The sequence below is a fragment of the Convolutriloba macropyga genome, chromosome 5 (assembly GCF_964194025.1).
Source record: "Convolutriloba macropyga chromosome 5, txConMacr16.3, whole genome shotgun sequence".
Classification (NCBI taxonomy): domain Eukaryota; kingdom Metazoa; phylum Xenacoelomorpha; order Acoela; family Convolutidae; genus Convolutriloba; species Convolutriloba macropyga.
Genome location: NC_134472.1, coordinates 2,919,981 through 2,937,231, shown reverse-complemented (window position 1 = coordinate 2,937,231; position 17,251 = coordinate 2,919,981). Strand labels below are relative to the sequence as shown.

Sequence of the window (17,251 nt, the reverse complement as noted above, 5' to 3'; positions counted from 1 at the left end):
CATCGCTTCCACCGGCCTTTCCACCGGCTGCCTCGCTTGAATTCTCCAGTCGAGTAAAGCTGGGTTGCGCCTACTGGCTTTAAGCAAGATATCGGTTGTATGCAAACTGAACATATTAAGCGTGAGGAACAAAATAAGAGGTAAGATACATGATAATGAGTACGCGAATTGATGCAAATAGACTTGTTATAGATCCCAAGCCTATATCAATAAACTAAAACTCTAAAGCAAAATTAGTCAACCATTTTCTTCTCTTCTCAATTTTATGAAAAGACTTAATAATTCCAGGCAGGGACATGAAGGGACAGTCCTTTTGAGGTCTTTGAATCAAAAACAGTATTTGAGAATTTTAAAACAGTTCTTTCAAACAAAAAATTTGAGAAACAGTCAACCAGCCCAGACTTAATCTATCATATCTACTGAGCTTACTTAAAACGTACAATTTGGAAAACAGTATACAATGAATAACTTACAGATTTTCAGATTCTAGTTTTATCTGATCCCGGAAATGAAAACTCGAGGACAGTTTTTGTTTCGAAGGCAATGTCTAGGACGTGTTTATTGTCTAGCCAAAATGAAAGAGGGTCATTTATGTTCCAGTTAAAGTCGAGCCAAAGTTCTTTTCATACCCATACCGAACTCCAAGTGTAAACCAATGCTGTGTAAATGCAAGTCTCCCATGAAATATGATTTGCTCGCATTCTCGGTTGAAATTTGCTTCTTTCAAGCCATATTATCAGGGCAAATGAGAACTTTTCAACAGTCATGGTGGCACAGAAAAGGGAACAAACGTCTAGGTAGCGGTAGAGCGTGGGTTCGATCACCGTACAGACCTTTATTTTTGCAATTGGTCCAAGTCTAACCATTGTAAAATCAGACTGAACGCAAGACTGATCAGTCAAAAAAGCGACATGAATCAATCTATGATTCAATATTGATCAAGAATTGCAATTATACTGGCCCAGTACTGAAACGCACTTGGAGTTAGGTACGGGTACGCAATATCTTTCGAGCGTCCGAGGTCTTTAGTAATGGTCGAGGATTTTGTTATTATAAGCCGAAATACAGACTAGGGAAGCTCAACCTAATCAAGTTAACCCAAAAACTTATACATAAAAAACTCAAGCCAACAAACAATTAGGGCAAAACTGGGGTGTCAAAAATACTGATTTTTTGTCTCAATCAGAAAACTTCTACTGTAGCTTATTGTGTCTAACAGTGTTCTGTCTAAAAAGAAATCTGATGATCATTTGCAGTGTTCAAAGTGTGTCAAACATTACAATAAACTGATATAATTTGTCACATACAATTGAAACAATGCAGATTATAATCAATGTGTTAGTTTGCAGGATTTTGGGACATTCTATATCATGTAAAACTGCCATTTGGTGTGATTTTATTATAACCGCGCTAAGTTCTAAAATTTTACAACCACTAGCAGAAGTGTAGTCTGTTCCGTGGAGGTCAAACCAACCGAATGTTCAAATAACATTATTTTTCAACTGATAGCCAATATTCGATCACCATTCATTTCTTTCTGTCCAGCAGCTTCAAGACTTTTGATCGCATTGTTGAACGAACCCTCAATGATATTTATTTTAAAAAAATTCCAACAGGGTCCTAAAGCAGAACAAATGAAGGCTTAGCTTAACAAAATGCTGTGCTCAACCAAACTGTGGTTTATGCGTACGATTTATGTAAACCACAATCTATGCTTTTTAATTTTGTTTTGATGAAAAATGCTTTTGTTCACCTTAAGCTTCACCAAAAAAGTTTAGTTTGTTCAGGGCTATAAATTGACTGATAACAGACCCATGAAAAGATTATAGATTAAAGCAGAAAAAAATAGAAGATTTCAAGTGAACTCGAAGAAAAGACTATTGCTCGGTCAATAGCATAGATTCAATTTTTGCTTGAAACATAGTGTTATTAGCATTTTTTGTCAATATGTTGTCAGCAAGAATCGAATTAAATAGCTGAGACTTCTTGTAAGAAGCTATTTGCGAAAAATAATTTTTGCATGCTGCATTTAGAAAACAAACATTGAGAATAGGTAATATGCGTTCGTGTTTGATGTTCCCACCCTTCAAATGGTAAACAATGTCTATAGTTTCGTTACAAAAAAACTTGCTGTGGCCTCTGACACTGATCTCAGTTAATTAAACTACAAAATGCTGTGAAAAATTCTCAGAGACTAATGCTCGGTCTAATGCTCAGAAATCCACTTTTTCAATAAAGTAATCAGCTTTGTTCTTGTTCCAACCCCCCAACAGATGAGGCTAGAAACTTTTTACCAGCTCTAATTGTCATTTGATCAGTGAAATATTGCGCAGGGAAAACAAAAGTTTTATTTTTGAAATTTTTTTTCAAAAACTGAATAAATTTATGAAGAGAACTTTTCAATCATTTTGTTTCTCAAAGAAAAAGAGGCTCAAAATTTTCAAAATATTTAACTAATTGTTCCTTTTCAGGCAATCAGATTGCGTTTTCTTCGATTTCTCCTATTTTCCTAGGTGCATTTACTCTAAATTTTATTAATATCCGTCATCATCCTCCAGTCGGCTGACATTGCGTTGCTATTATTTCTCATTTAATCCAATTTGGATTTTGGCGTTTTTGTCTGCTAATTTTTATTTGCTGTCCTGAACAGGTCAGAATCTTCCCATTTTCATTCAGAGTTTTGGATTGTACGTCAAAAGTTTTCCTGTTAAGCTTTTTGTTCCGCGTCAAACAAAAAAATTTTTCAGCTGTACCCAATTTTGTTCTTTTATAGGCATTTAGGTTTATTTGGTTTCAGCTCACTCTGCTCAATGTGCTTCTCATTAGTAGTCGCTCAACAAAAACATCTAAAGTTAAAAAAATGCAATGTCGAAAAACAAAATCAATAATGGAAATGAGACCATCCACTCAAACCCAATTTTAGATGCCCATGATTTGACCTTCTCCGAAATAGTTATTGTTACCATGTTTAACGCTTATTGGTAGCAATACTGAGCCTCTAATTCTCTCATCAAGAATTGAAACCACAGATTTCGTAAAGAAATTTAAAACTTCTGTTTTTTTTTCAGAAAATAATTATAAACCTTCAAATAGTTTATTCTACTGATTTATTTTTGTTTCAAGTATTCAAACTTGTGAAAATGAAGACACGCTCTAAATTTGCGAAAACATTTTTTGCGACAATACTACATGAAAATACAAAAAAAACTAAAAGGAAAGTAACCACTCCTGGTTGTTTGCCACAGTTACAATAATCAATCAATGGGATTGGTCCTCTGAAACAAACTGACCACAAATAACTTTGGCAACGACTTCAACTAATTCGTTTTAATTTTGCCTATTTCCGTCAGAAAATTTTGACATTCAATTTGAGAAAAAGCTCCTGTGAGAGAGAGAGAGAGAGAGAGAGAGAGAGAGAGAGAGAGAGAGAGAGAGAGAGAGAGAGAGAGAGAGAGAGAGAGAGAGAGATGTCAAAGAAAGTTTACCACAGAATTCTTGACAAACAATTTAAAGTTTCATTTTGGACAAACTAAGTCAATAAAATGTAGTTTTCTTGTTCTTTCTAAACTTCTCAACTTATTTTTGAGCTATTTTTAAATAATGAATTGTCTTCATTTATTTATTTTTTTCTATTTTTTCTCTCATATAGTAAAAGGAAGACCTTTGTCATATAATTGGCAACAAAAAAATTAGAGATATAGTGAATTTCATTTGAATGCTGTTATTTGTTTTTCCAAAAAGACCACTACAATCATTCTGGAAACAAACAGACCGTCTTTCTTAACAATCCCTAGGATTTGATCTCTTAGACCTATCATTTATTCTTGAGTAAAAGTGCTTGAAAAAACAGTGAAAAATTTTACCTTGAATGATTCAGACTAACTTTTACTGTAACTGATGTCAATTAATTAATTAGATGGTTGTCATAGTCATATTGATAATCAGAAAGACTAGATGTTGGCTTATACAGATAGAAGTATTTGATCACCTGAGATAAAATTGTGTTCACAATTTGCTTTCGACCGGTAGTTTGAGAGAAAAAAGCGCGTAGAACCCCATGTTTCTTCGACCCGTATAATCGTTTTTGATCATTTTTAAAATTAATAAAATATTGTTTTTAAACAATATTTTTAGATATTGACACTTTGACCGTTTTTGAACATAATATAATCGTTTTTGATCATTTTTAAAATTAATAAGATATTGTTTTTGAACAATATTTTGAGATATTGACACTTTGACCGTTTTTGAACATAAGATAATCGTTTTTGATCATTCTTAAAATTAATAAGATATTGTTTTTTGAACAATATTTTTAGATATTGACACTTTGACCGTTTTTGAACATAATATAATCGTTTTTGATCATTTTTAAAATTAATAAAATATTGTTTTTGAACAATATTTTCAGATATTGACACTTTGACCGTTTTTGAACATAATATAATCGTTTTTGATCATTTTTAAAATTAATAAGATATTGTTTTTGAACAATATTTTGAGATATTGACACTTTGACCGTTTTTGAACAAAAGATAATCGTTTTTGATCATTTTTAAAATTAATAAGATATTGTTTTTGAACAATATTTTGAGATATTGACACTTTGACCGTTTTTGAGCATCATAAGATAATCGTTTTTGACCAGCTTTTTTAGGATATTTCTGGGTTTTTACAAACAGAGTTGAAAATAACCCTGTCTGACAATTTCTAATTAACGTATCTTTTTAGGAAACAAAGACACTGAATAGCTGCACTTTGTGTGATTTGCTAATTAGTTATGATAATTTTATACTATAAAAAATAAAAGTCATCTAGATGCTCGATATATCTTTAAATTAAAAATTGAGAAAACATTGAATTCAAAAATATTGTCTTTCATCATTAATGTGATTTTCAGGAAATTGAGACGACATTTTGTTCTTTATACGAAATAAATTTTTCAATTAGGTAATTTAAGGCCTTTTTGAAACACTCCTAAAAATAGCGATCAAAACTGACAACAAACTCAAAAACCTAAAAATACCTTTGTTTACTAAAAGTTACCAATGAAAGACAGTCAATACCGATCGTTTCCTGCAAGAAATTGACCGGTCTTGTCAAGCTGAGAATATTTGAATAATTTGTGTGGCGAAATCGCTCCCACGTCGACTTTGGTGGTTTTTTCCGTACAAAGACAAAGCGTCGCTTCTTGTGTACAAAAGTATGACAATTGCGCTTTGTTTCTGCAGGTACTTGTTCCCAATTGCATTTTTGATATTCAACGTGCTCTATGCTACCTACTACGCTATCAGCATACAGATTTACAGAACACGCCTCGGTGAAGACATCATGGCAGGTGTGAACAACTCAGACAGCCAGACAGAGTGACCTTGAATGACCTCTGCAAACGTGCACCTTTTCAAGCAGCATTGTCGTTTGACCTTGAATTCAACGCTGCTGTTTCATTTGACCTTGAACTTCAGTTGACCTTCAGCATCATCCTCAGTTCAAGCTCTGTATATAAATTGAAAGCGAACTGTTCAATGTTTTTGCGATTGTTTGTTTCCTTTTTCGGCGTGACAAAATTATGAATTGCTATGCATGTTGAGACAGCATTTTATATTGCGTTATGACAGTTGAAATCGGTTTATTAAAAAGAATACTTTTTATACCTCAAAAACTATTTCCATTTGTCACTTCTAATGTAGCACAAAGAAAAATTATAATCCGCGGCAAGATAGTCCAAAATAAATGAAGTTCACACGGAAGTATGAACGAAAATTGGAGGAAAAGGAAACAAATCCAAATCTTTCCATATCTGTGTCTCTATTCCCGTTTTGCTACATAATTTTATTCAAGATACAAGCTTCGGATGTTCTATGAACAACAAATAAGAATAAAAACCTTGATTTGCCCCCGAAAATGCGGTGAAACAATATTTCTAATCAGAAAAAAATATTGTATACTTATCAGTTCCGCCGTGATTTATGTTTAAGCACTTACAATGATGTGTTCATATCGGAAGCATATCACGTTAGTTGAAAAAATTGGCTAATCCATTGTCAGTAGATAGAACTGTGTCGCGTATTTCACACCTATTTCTTTCACCCCTATTTTTGAACCTCGATTATCTAACCCCTCTGTCATTTCATCCCTCTATCATTATTTCACGCCAAAATCTGTAATAAAAAACTGGTACAATTACCATTTAAAATTAGGGACACATCGCGTTTGGGTAAGGAGATTAAAACCCCGTGAGATTCGGGATTAATATTGAACATAAGAGATTCCTTTGTTTTGGAGAAATATCTTGGGGTAAAATGCTTGCGGCCTGAATGATACAGGGCTGAACACATATTTTGTTGAAATATTGGGGGTTAATTGAATTGGGGATTGAAAAAAGAACCTAGGTGAACATCTGAAGTTTGCGGAAGTATTTGCTATGAACAACTATGTCATTACCTCACACCCTCACTCCCCACTCGCGAAACCAAATAATGGTTCTGTAGATATCTAGCATGAAATTTTTATAGATTCAATCGAATGTTTTCAGTTCAATTCAAAATAATTTTAGCTTAGCTTTTAATTCACTAGAGACAGTAAGCGTCAAAGAACTTAAGTCTTTTTAACCTTAAATTCTTAATTCAGACAAATTATTTTGAGACATACAAATAGCGACATATGGTAAAAAAATTACCATAAGATTTTATAAAACCAGTTCAGCACAGTTCATCCAGCACTAAATTTGTCGAAAAACAAAAGCAATTTATGCTGATGTTGCGCAAAAGAGTTAATGCAAAATCAGGCATTAGTTGAAAACCGACGGTTATGGTGCAAGATCTTGCTTAATCAAAGCATGAATTTTTCAAAAATCTTGAATGGTCTTCAAGATAAACGTCATGAGCAAGAATTTCAAAAGATAATCGTCGAAGTCGGACTAAGGGTAAAGCTTTGATTGGTGGATAGTATCCACTCGAGGGATAAGAAGAAATCTGTCAACTCTACCAAAGATGATGAAAAGTTGAAGACTCATTATTGCATAAATACCCAAAAATCTCTCAAAGATATTGAATCACACTTTATAAAGTACAAAATTAGAAAACGCTACTATTGGAAAATCCCAAATTTTGCACTTGTTTTTTTTGTAAAGAACGTAATTAACTGTGCTAGTTGAGAGGAAAGGCGTACGAGTCGCACACCAATGATTGAGAGTTCAATCACCTGCCTCCATGAAGCTGTATGTGTGAGTATGGGTTCTCACTCAAACATAGCTGCAGGTTGCCATGAGGCTTCATCTTTTTCATTTTTGTGGGCTAGGGGCTCCATATAGATGCCATATTTACAGCTACCTAAATGTAATCTAATGTTTAGCTATATTCTTTAAAGCTAACAAAAGATTCTCTAAAATTGAAATTGTACAACTACATAGTCTCTCTTCTATTTGATTGTTCGACTACTTGGACATAGAGGTGTTAGAAAAAAAATCTGAGCAAATACATAGCCAACAGATTTTTGCTTGCTTTTATTCTTTTATTTAACTTTGTTTTATGAAAAGACTACACAATAATTATCGCGTAACTATACGTCTTATAAAATTGTTTTCGTTCCTTAAATACTTTTCCATCGACTTTTCTTTCCATTGTTGCTTTTTAGATTAATTAGGTTCATTTTTTTCAATTTGTTTAAACTTCTTCAAAAATTTTAGAACAACCACATTGAGTATCAGGTTGTACAGAAATCTGACTATAGTAGTAATAGGGTGAGCAAGGCTCCCCGGGGGGGGGGGTGTAGACCCCATGTATTAAGATAGGGTATAGGAGCAATTTATGAGAGAGGGTCTACACTAAATGTATTAAGATAGGGTATAGGTTACATGTATTAAGATAGGTTATAGCGGCGCCACGTATTAAGGTTAGCGGGCGCCACGTATTAGTAATAGCGGCCGCCACGTATTAAGATTAGCGGCCGCCACGTATTAAGATTAGTTATAGCGGACGCCACGTATTAAGATTAGGAATATGCTCCGCAACGTATTAAGATTAGGAATAGCCGCCGCATCGTATTAAGATTAGGAATAGCTGCCGCAACGTATTAAGATTAGGAATAGCCGCCGCAACGTGTTAAGATTGGGAATAGCCGCCGCAACTTATTAAGATTAGGAATAGCCGCCGCAACGTATTAAGATTAAGTATAGGGACCAGGGTATTAGTAGTATAGTGTGAGCAGATCAGGGTCCATTTTCGGAGCCGGTCATTGGCCTTTCCGCGCAGGGAATTGTACAGGCGGGGAATTGTACAGGCAGCGCGCACGGGAATTGTACAGGCGGGAAATTGTACAGGCAGCGGGAATTAACGGATAATTCCCCTCGCAGTAAATTTCAACATGTTTATTGGTATAACCAGCGCAATGTATTAAGATTAGGTATAGCCGCCGCAATGTATTAAGATTAGGTATAGCCGCCGCAATGTATTAAGGTTAGTTATATCCACTAAAATTGAGAGAATTGAAAATTTTTAAAACAATGAATTATGAAAGTACAAAAAGACAGACACAATATTAATCAAGTACATTATAAGTAATTTTAAACACAACAGAGAGCGCTCACAATATGAAAATTGATTAAATAAATTACAAGTTCCGGGGTACAGTATAAATTCCATCAGATAACACTTTTCGTTTAGGATAAAAATATGAGAGTCCTTTCTTTGTTTGTTCATAGGTTGCGACGCAGTGGTTAATTGTCCGAAATTCACTATTTGTAGATGTTAAATTGATGATTTCTTCCATCACCCGCCGATATTTTTCCAATGGTCCATCTCCGGTCTCTTCCAATGTTCGTTTGTTTAGTCCTTTGCTGCTGAATTTGTACTTATCCGATTTGACATCGTAGCAACAATAAGTTTTGCTACAGAGACAACTCATTTCAGTACATCTAAAGTCTTCCTTGAAAAGACCTGGTTCACGCTTATCGTGCTTTTTATGTTTATCACAACAAGTTCTAGGGAAGAAATTTTGTACAGCATCAGCTTTGAAGGAATCATCACAATGGTGTTCCCTCAGAGCTTCCCACTCTGCTTTTTTAGATGAGCGAATGCAATCGTACAAATTATCTTGCGCTAGAGGTAAGTATAAGGAGTCAGTGTCCATTTCTAACTCTTCTAACGTGTCGACATCGCAAAATTTATCAAAAAAAATTGTAATAAAGCTCCAACATACGTAATTTTGCGTACTGAAGTATAAAAAAGCCGACTATTATCGGTTCACGGTGCTCAGTTTTTGATTTTACAAGTTCAACTTCGTGTAGTTCTTTTGACACACTGTTAAGTCTCTTAAACAATTTCCCGTTGATAGCTTTGTGTGTCTTTTCATCGTTCAAGTATTTTGTCTCTGTATGTCTGCTTCTGTCCATGATTTGGTAACCATAGGAACTATTCCCTAACAACTTCATTGTTTCTGCTACAACGCTTGATTCAGGATTTTCATCTCCAACTCTTCTAGCATCAACAACCGATTGGACAAAATTGTTGAAGCATTTTTTGGGTGTGTACTGAACGAAGCGATAAATTTTGGTGCATTTTAGCCCAAGACTAAGGTAAAAGTTGAGTAAAGGTGTTATGACTGTTCCATTCTCCCACTTGAAGCTTGAAATTAACATGCGTTGCGGTTGCTTGAGTAAATCGTTATCAATTGCATAATCCCTCATATAATCACCAATATCTGCTCGACTAATATTAAAGTTTTTAAAGATTGGTGGAAAGTTCGAGAACTTGTATTTCAACCCATCTGGAACTTCGAGATCACACTGAACGTAACCAAATAGTTTATCTTCTCTTATCTTTGTAAGTAGAGATTCTTGAGTCAGAGGTAGCTTGAATGGGAAATTGTTTCTCACCTGAATTTTTACAGATTCATCACCTTTGACAGTTTCCCACCAGTTACATTCCCATATCTCAACAACTTTATATCCTTTGTTTCGCAAATAGTCTCGTCTTAGTTCATCGTATTCCCGTTTCTTTAATCCTTTCTGAGTCTCTTCCTCTGACATGCTTGCTCTTGCTTCCTGACATGCACAAAAGTCAAAGTAACAACCCATTGGTTCAAAAATAGTTTTACAGTGAGCACAAAATCTGTTTACATTAAAACAATCAATCTTTTTCTGAGTTCCAGTTGTGTAGTAGCTTTCAATAGTGCAGTTAGGACGCTGAGATTGTAGGTACGACATAACCATGTTCTCAAATTTCTTCGATTTTTTTTGTCTAGCTTTAAACTTCTGAGAGTCTGAATCAAACTCCCATCTAGTGTAAAGCCAAGTGGGCATTTCTTGACACATTGAGAAGGGGTAAAGTTGACTGGCGTCTATACCCACAATTGATTTGCAAAGGTTTTCTGTGTTTCGAATATAGGTTTGATCCACAATCGCTTTTCTAGTAAACACAATAGAGGGATCACCGGTCATATCTTCGCGTATTTTATCACGTAAATCTTTGTCTGCTTCAACGAAAGGATAGAATTTGCTAATAGTTGATTTGTGTAGACAAATATTTGCTAAATTAGGTAGTGTGCAACCCAGTTTTAACATATCAATCCCTTTGTTATGATAGAATTCCATCATTTTCTGCATCGCTTCTAGTGTCGGGACAACATCTTTGTTATTATACCACCTGACAGAGTCTTGAAAAGTTGTCATTTGTTCGTGCTCCCACACAATTTCCAGGTAATTGTAGTTGTCGAATCCCGAGGGGGGCACTACCTTCAACCTAAGGTTTTTCAGAGCCTCCTGTTGGGAAAGTCATCTATTCAACAATTTTGCGAAATCCGTAAATTCTTTTTCCAAGGGATTGTTATCTCTCAACTTACTAAAAAAACATTCGTAAGGGGGTAGGAAAGTTACATCCAATTTGTTTGGTGAGTCGAACCATTCATAAGGGAAAAATCCTTTGGTCTCATTGGTCTTGTAAGCTTTGAGGAACGAATCTAGTGATGTTGCTCCACCAAGAAAGTTTAGAATATCGAGAAACTGAACATCACCAAATTTAAAGGATACAAAATTATTAGCTTTTTTAATAATCGTTGGTTGAATATCGCACTCGTGAATGAGGTTAGGGTAGAAAATAAGACTTGATAAGATTCAGATCATATTTCCCGCTGTTGAATCCAAATACAGGTAAAATGCTGACATAACGTTCAAAATGTTGTTGTAGTTCGAGAAATTGATTTTTCTGAATTTGGAGGAATTGACATATCAATTTCTTCTTCTTCGATATATTGAAATTCAAACATTGGAGTACTCTCATCTTTCCTTCCATTTAGCTTCTCGAAAATAGAACTTACTCTGTTTTTAATTGCATTTTCAATTGAGGAAAATTTTTGCAACATTTCTGCTTTACTTCTGCTAGCTAGTTCTTCTAATGCATCAACAAAAGATACAATCTGTGTCTTGGGGTCTCTGTTGCAAAGGAAAATAGGTTCTTGAAATAAATTAGAGGAAATTGACACAGATATTGGTTCATGTTTTCCTATCCAAGTAGTTGTATTGGTATCTTTTAGTTCATTAGATGGAACGCAGATTGATTTGAAGTCAAATACAGCCAAGTTTTTGAACAGTTTTTGTTCTTCCTCATATCCAATTCCAAAACCGTCAAGTTTATCGAACAAAGTTTCTCTCAAAGTGTAAACACTCTTCGGATAAATGTGCTGTATCTTATCTTTACAAGATTTCACGTGACGGTGGAAATTACCAGCACGCTTAATAAAGATATCACAATTAGGACAGCGGAATTGTTTGAAGAACGTTTTGATATCATCAACATAGCAAATGTGGTTGTTGTAGCGCAGTAGATTAATGTTTTTCTCGTACATCTCAATACATCTTCTGGCAAGTTCACCTACAAAATCCCCGTCCTCAATGTCAATGTCATAAATGAAAATGTTGTGTTTTATAGCGTTTTCAACAAACACAAGGTGATCCATTGACACTCCTCTAAAGTTAATTGCGTCATGACCAGACTCGTGGAGAAAGTCACTGAACAACTTAGCTGCGTTTGTTTCCAGCTCAGCTGATCCATACAAGTGAACAGCCACAGCTCTAAACAAGCAAAGGTAGTCCTTGTAGGTTTCTCTGTATCCATTCGTAACAAGACAATTTACATCGCTTCTCCTCAACAACTGTTCAGGTATAACAGCATCTAAACATCCCATTGGGATATTGTTGAGAAGAGCACAGAAAACTGTTACATTCGTAGTTAGTGCATACCGCCATTTTGTGTTTGCCCTTTCTTGAGCACAAGTCTCAATCAAATCCAATTTCTCTACTCTATCCTGAAGTGAGACTAAGTCTCCCTTAGAACAAAGTAAATGAGACTTCTCAAAGAAGGTGTTGTTCTCATGAGCATAAAAGTATCGGTATTCGTCTGTGTCAACATTTCGTAAAAAAAATCCCAGGATAAATTTATTTTTGCAGCACAGTTAAGCTTTTCAAACACTTCCTTCAGTTTTTCATTAATCTCGCTGGGATCAAGTCTCGACAATTTAAAATTGAATACTCTATGTCTCCCATTCTCCATCTCAGTATTGTCAAAGAAGTGTTGACAGGCACTAAGTTCCTGCTGTAACTGTTCGTTGTTCCTATCCAATTCTTCCGATTCTAGAACTTCTTTCAAGCTTTCGCTGGATTTGGTTCCAACTTTGGTCGATGTTCGGTGTTTCCGTCTCTTATGTTGTTGAAGAGAATAAAAACTTGGAAACTCCTCCAAGCATATAGTGCACACTGTACTAAGCTTCTTTTCTTTAGGAGCGTGATGCTTAGCAAGGTGGTAGTTCAAGTCCTCTTTCCTCTTTGTGTAGAAATGTGGACACTTGGGACATTTTAAAATCCCACTATCACACGATTTTTTGTATCGAGCCATTTGCTGCTTGACAACCATTTTCTCGCACTTTGCGCGTTTGACAGGTAGATTTCTATCAAGAGAAGGCATTGTATTGTTGTGATCCAAAATAAATTGAATAAATTTAAAGTAAATTGCCGAGCAACTGTATCTGATAACAAAGTGAGAATGAATACAATTTTTGGTTTTTTAGTTAGAATAACTTTTATTCTAATTATTTCCATATAAGGAAATGACGTAATTTCTATTTTTAGTAACATTACGCAATACGAAAGTTCAAGAACTTCCTACGAAGCAGTCACAGTGTTACATTCTACATTGTATTTAAATCCAGAAAACATCCAAAATGTGTAACCTTATTCCTTGGAGGAAAATCGGAAATCTTAAGTTATATTTATTTGTCATATTGCTGATTTGTGTTACTTTTTTTTACAAAACAAAACTATTCATCCCAAAACAGACTTCTTAACAAAATCTATCTGTCAGATGTTTGCTCACTTAGAGAATACAAATATTATTGTAAACAAACTAATTTTGTAATTTCATCGATAAAACACTAAATGTGTTTTTACAATAATATTAAAACATTAGAGAAGAAAACTCCTACTTAAATTGAAGATAACATATATACAATTGACGTTAACGTGATTATATTACAAACTACAAACCAATCAGATTTTAGTATTAAGAAACTTGTTGTAAAAGTTAATGATATCGTTTTGCTTATCTCAATCTCTCTTTTAACATTTTTTTATTTTAATAGATTAATACGTGAAATTTTACTCATATTTGAAACATGTTGATCAAAAACCACTTACAAATATTGGAGAAAATTTACAAGAGAAAAGAAGGTATACCTGATTCATACAAAATTGACGAAATTGATGTAGATTCATATTTTTTTTACAATTTTTTGGACATTTTCACAAAATCCAGCAGAATAATCCGATTTAGTAAAGGACTTGAGTATGCAACGTTCTCTATTAAAAAATTTGAATATGAGGAGTTTATTGCGAAACAGTCTTTCGATTTATCCTCAGAATTGCATGTAAGCAAATACGAATTGTTGTTCATTTTGAACTCCGTCCCCGATATATTGGAACAGTACAGAAATATTTCACAAACAAACTTTGTTCCTCTCCCAGAACCAATAACAATAACTTCTTCACTACAGAGTGCTTTGTACTTCCATTATTACAACGACTACAATGCATTGGGAGTACTGATCAGGTTCGGAATTCGTTTATCTAACGCCTATATACAGAAATTTGATTCCAAAAATGGAACATTTTCCGAGATTGATCTGAATTTTGACGAATTGGAAAAAATTTATCAAAGCTTGATTTTTTTGGTAAATTATGTCACTTCATTTCAATTTAATAGATCATTTTAGGTAAAAGCAGAGTCGGAAACCTGTATGTATCCTTCACTTCCTACCTTGTTACAAAATTTCACCCAAATTTGGATTTGAATTTCAGTTCCGTCCAGAAATTTCAAGCTAAACGTCACTTTTTCTCATAAAATCTTCCATCTTTGGTTACTGTTGTCTAATTGGACAGAGCACACTATATATAGAGGTTGTTGATTTTGACATTATCATTTGATCCAACTTCTCTGAAAACATCATCACTACTTTCTCACATTATACTAACTACTCCTCAACATTTTATCCTGCTATCGAACTCCAACATTCACTTTCTTATTGTTTAAAAATACTTACTTTAGTTCTAACTTTTGTTTAAATCTAATTTATATATCCTGTTCCCTTCCTAAAAAGGAAATTTGCTGCTTTATAACTTTCTCTCCACTGATTGCTTTTATCACGTTCTCGACAAGAATCTTTTCATCCATTCTCATCACTTTCTAACAAAAACCTCTTCTATCATTTATTCCAAAATGGAGTTCACCGTTCAAAATAATAACCTTCTGTACTCATTTTCTTTTACTGGGGATATTGCTTGGATAGGAGTTCGAGATTTATCAAACGGACTGTATGAGTCTCTAATCACTTTACCCATTACTGTGTGGCACATTATTGAGCACCAGCGACAACAGTTTGATACATATCATCAGGGACAGGTCCCAATCACAGAGAATCAGCTCGGAACTCACTCAATGGGACACGAAGTTGCTGGTGTCAGTGGACACCACTATCCTCACGTTAATGGATCTGATTTTCCTGCCAACTACGTAGCTGGAAATATTCAGTACACATTTCCTTGGGAGGAAGGGCAAATTCCAAACAGTTGGTTCACTACACCGGATGTAGGTGAGGTATCAGGGCCGGAGGTGGAAAATAATCTTCTCCAAATAGCTTCAAGAGCTCATAGTAGAGAACATATCGAGTTGAGTATCAATACTAGTACCACAACGTCATTTTACGATCTGGAAAACTTTGATCCAGCGCAGTACTATGGATCTACTGACATGTCAACTACACCCTCGATGACAACCCCATCGATTGAGGAAGGAACAGCTCACAACCATATCTTTTTGAGTGATGTACCTAATACCCCAGTCACTGTTCAACCAACTCAACTACCTGGTAGAATTGAGCAACAAAGAGTTTCGGTAATGAAATTCAGAACTTACCAGAATATGTTATTGAAACTCTTTTCGAATGATTTCTATGTTCAATTTTGTAAACTATTTTGTATTTGTTCGTAAAAATAATAAAGTTTCTGAATACCTTTTGGGTGTCTCGTATTAAATTTACATTTTCAATTTTATAATTTTTCAACTACTTTTTTCAAGTTTTCCAGAATAAAAGATTAACACGAAAGGTTACTTGATAATTTAGGTACTTGGTTATTGTTGAAAATTTGTTTTTCGACAATTAAGAAAAATACCGAATTTAATATTGATATTTAAGAAAAATGTCGAATTTATTTTCGATATTTAACAAAAAATGTCGAGAAAAAATTCGATTTTTAAGAAAAAATTACTGTTGCAAATCAGATTTTTAAGCTGCAAGAACAAATTCAAAACTTGTCATTTTAAAAATTATTAAAATTTTTGTTTTTTGCTTAAAATCATACCGTAAAACTAAGAAAAATGAGAAAAAAATTGCACATTTTGCACGCACAATTTTTCAGAGGACAAAAAGTGTAATTGTGAGACGCAACAGAGTATTCACTAGTAAGCAAGTAAGGTTTATAATCCTTAACTGATACGCAAATGAACAAGGCTTTCTCACAAAATTTTTAATAAAAGTCAGGTAAAACTTGACACATAACTGCTGCCATTCTGTAACCAAAGTGATTTTGGAGTGATTCTTTTAAACTACCGTATAAGGAAATAACGCAATTCAGTTCAAACGCAGCGAAAATTTCATTTGAAAAATGACACAGTTCAAGAGACAGCAACTCAGAAAAATCCGTTGTTTTACTTGTTCTAAATATTTCAAACACTATTACTCGCTAATACAACACAGACGTGCTAAACATCAAGATAAATATGCTGCTCTAGTTCAAGTGTTTGCACAACTTAAAATTTCTGACTAAGTTTCCTTTTAAGGAATTTTTGCAAAATGACGCAATTGAACTTTCCATATTTGGAAATGAAAGAAGGATAATGACATCATTACCAAATAAAGGTGATCGGAAACAATAGAGGAAGTAAAATTACAAGTCAAATCATTCAATTAATTTCTCTCTGTCACATTAAGTTGATAAAAAGTCTCTCTCTAAAGTCTCTCCGTTTTACTCGAGTGCTCCGTCTATGTTTACCGATTCTCAACCTAAAACTGGAACTGATTCGGTTCCATTTTATATAGACTTTGGTTCTAACCCAAAAAGATTTGGGAGATTTACTGTGTCCCAGATTTTTAAAAACGGACAAAATTATTCAGAACCAACTTTCCAAGTCTTCAAAAAAGATAATTCTGGAACATTTGAGAAGTACCAACAACTTCGAATAGGAGATTACGAATTCAAGAAATTCTGTTTCCTCAAGAACAATATCCTGGATGGGGAGTTGGAACTGAGTGAGCACCCGACTCAATTTGATAAGAACCCATGTATGGAGGATGTGCTTTAACGATGTCACAAAGTCAGAGAGGTCAGCATAGGACGAAATCGACGAATATATGTGACTTTCATTCAATACGTTCAGGAGAATCCAGCCTCCATTTATGTGCAGATTCTGCTCTTTTGTCGCAAGGAAAACAATGAGTTCAAGCAGGTGACTTATGTCAGCTACACTTTGGACGAGTTCAAGGAACTGATTCAAAGTTTGAATGACTTTTCTAACATTGAACAATGTACATTTCAATAATAATTGTTGTGTGATTTTGTAATATGTCTCTGTCTTCTCTACAATAAATTTTTCATTTTAAAAATCTTTGATCTGAGATTGAGTTGGGATATTGGTTGCTCAAGAAACAT

At 34.4% G+C, this 17,251-nt stretch overlaps 1 protein-coding gene across 3 annotated transcripts in view; it reads left to right on the top strand.

The window, feature by feature from the left end:
- LOC142339043 (glycine receptor subunit alphaZ1-like) overlaps positions 1-5,668 on the top strand; it is a 114,229-nt gene extending 108,561 nt beyond the window's left edge. The window contains exon 9 of one of the 3 annotated variants that reach the window (XM_075388699.1): positions 5,232-5,668. In XM_075388699.1, coding sequence (XP_075244814.1) covers positions 5,232-5,370 — 139 coding nt within the window. In that variant the 3' untranslated portion in view covers positions 5,371-5,668. The remainder of the gene's footprint in view (positions 1-5,231) is intronic. The other 2 variants (XM_075388700.1, XM_075388701.1) reach the window with 2 other exon arrangements.
- The last annotated feature ends 11,583 nt before the right edge of the window (positions 5,669-17,251 follow it).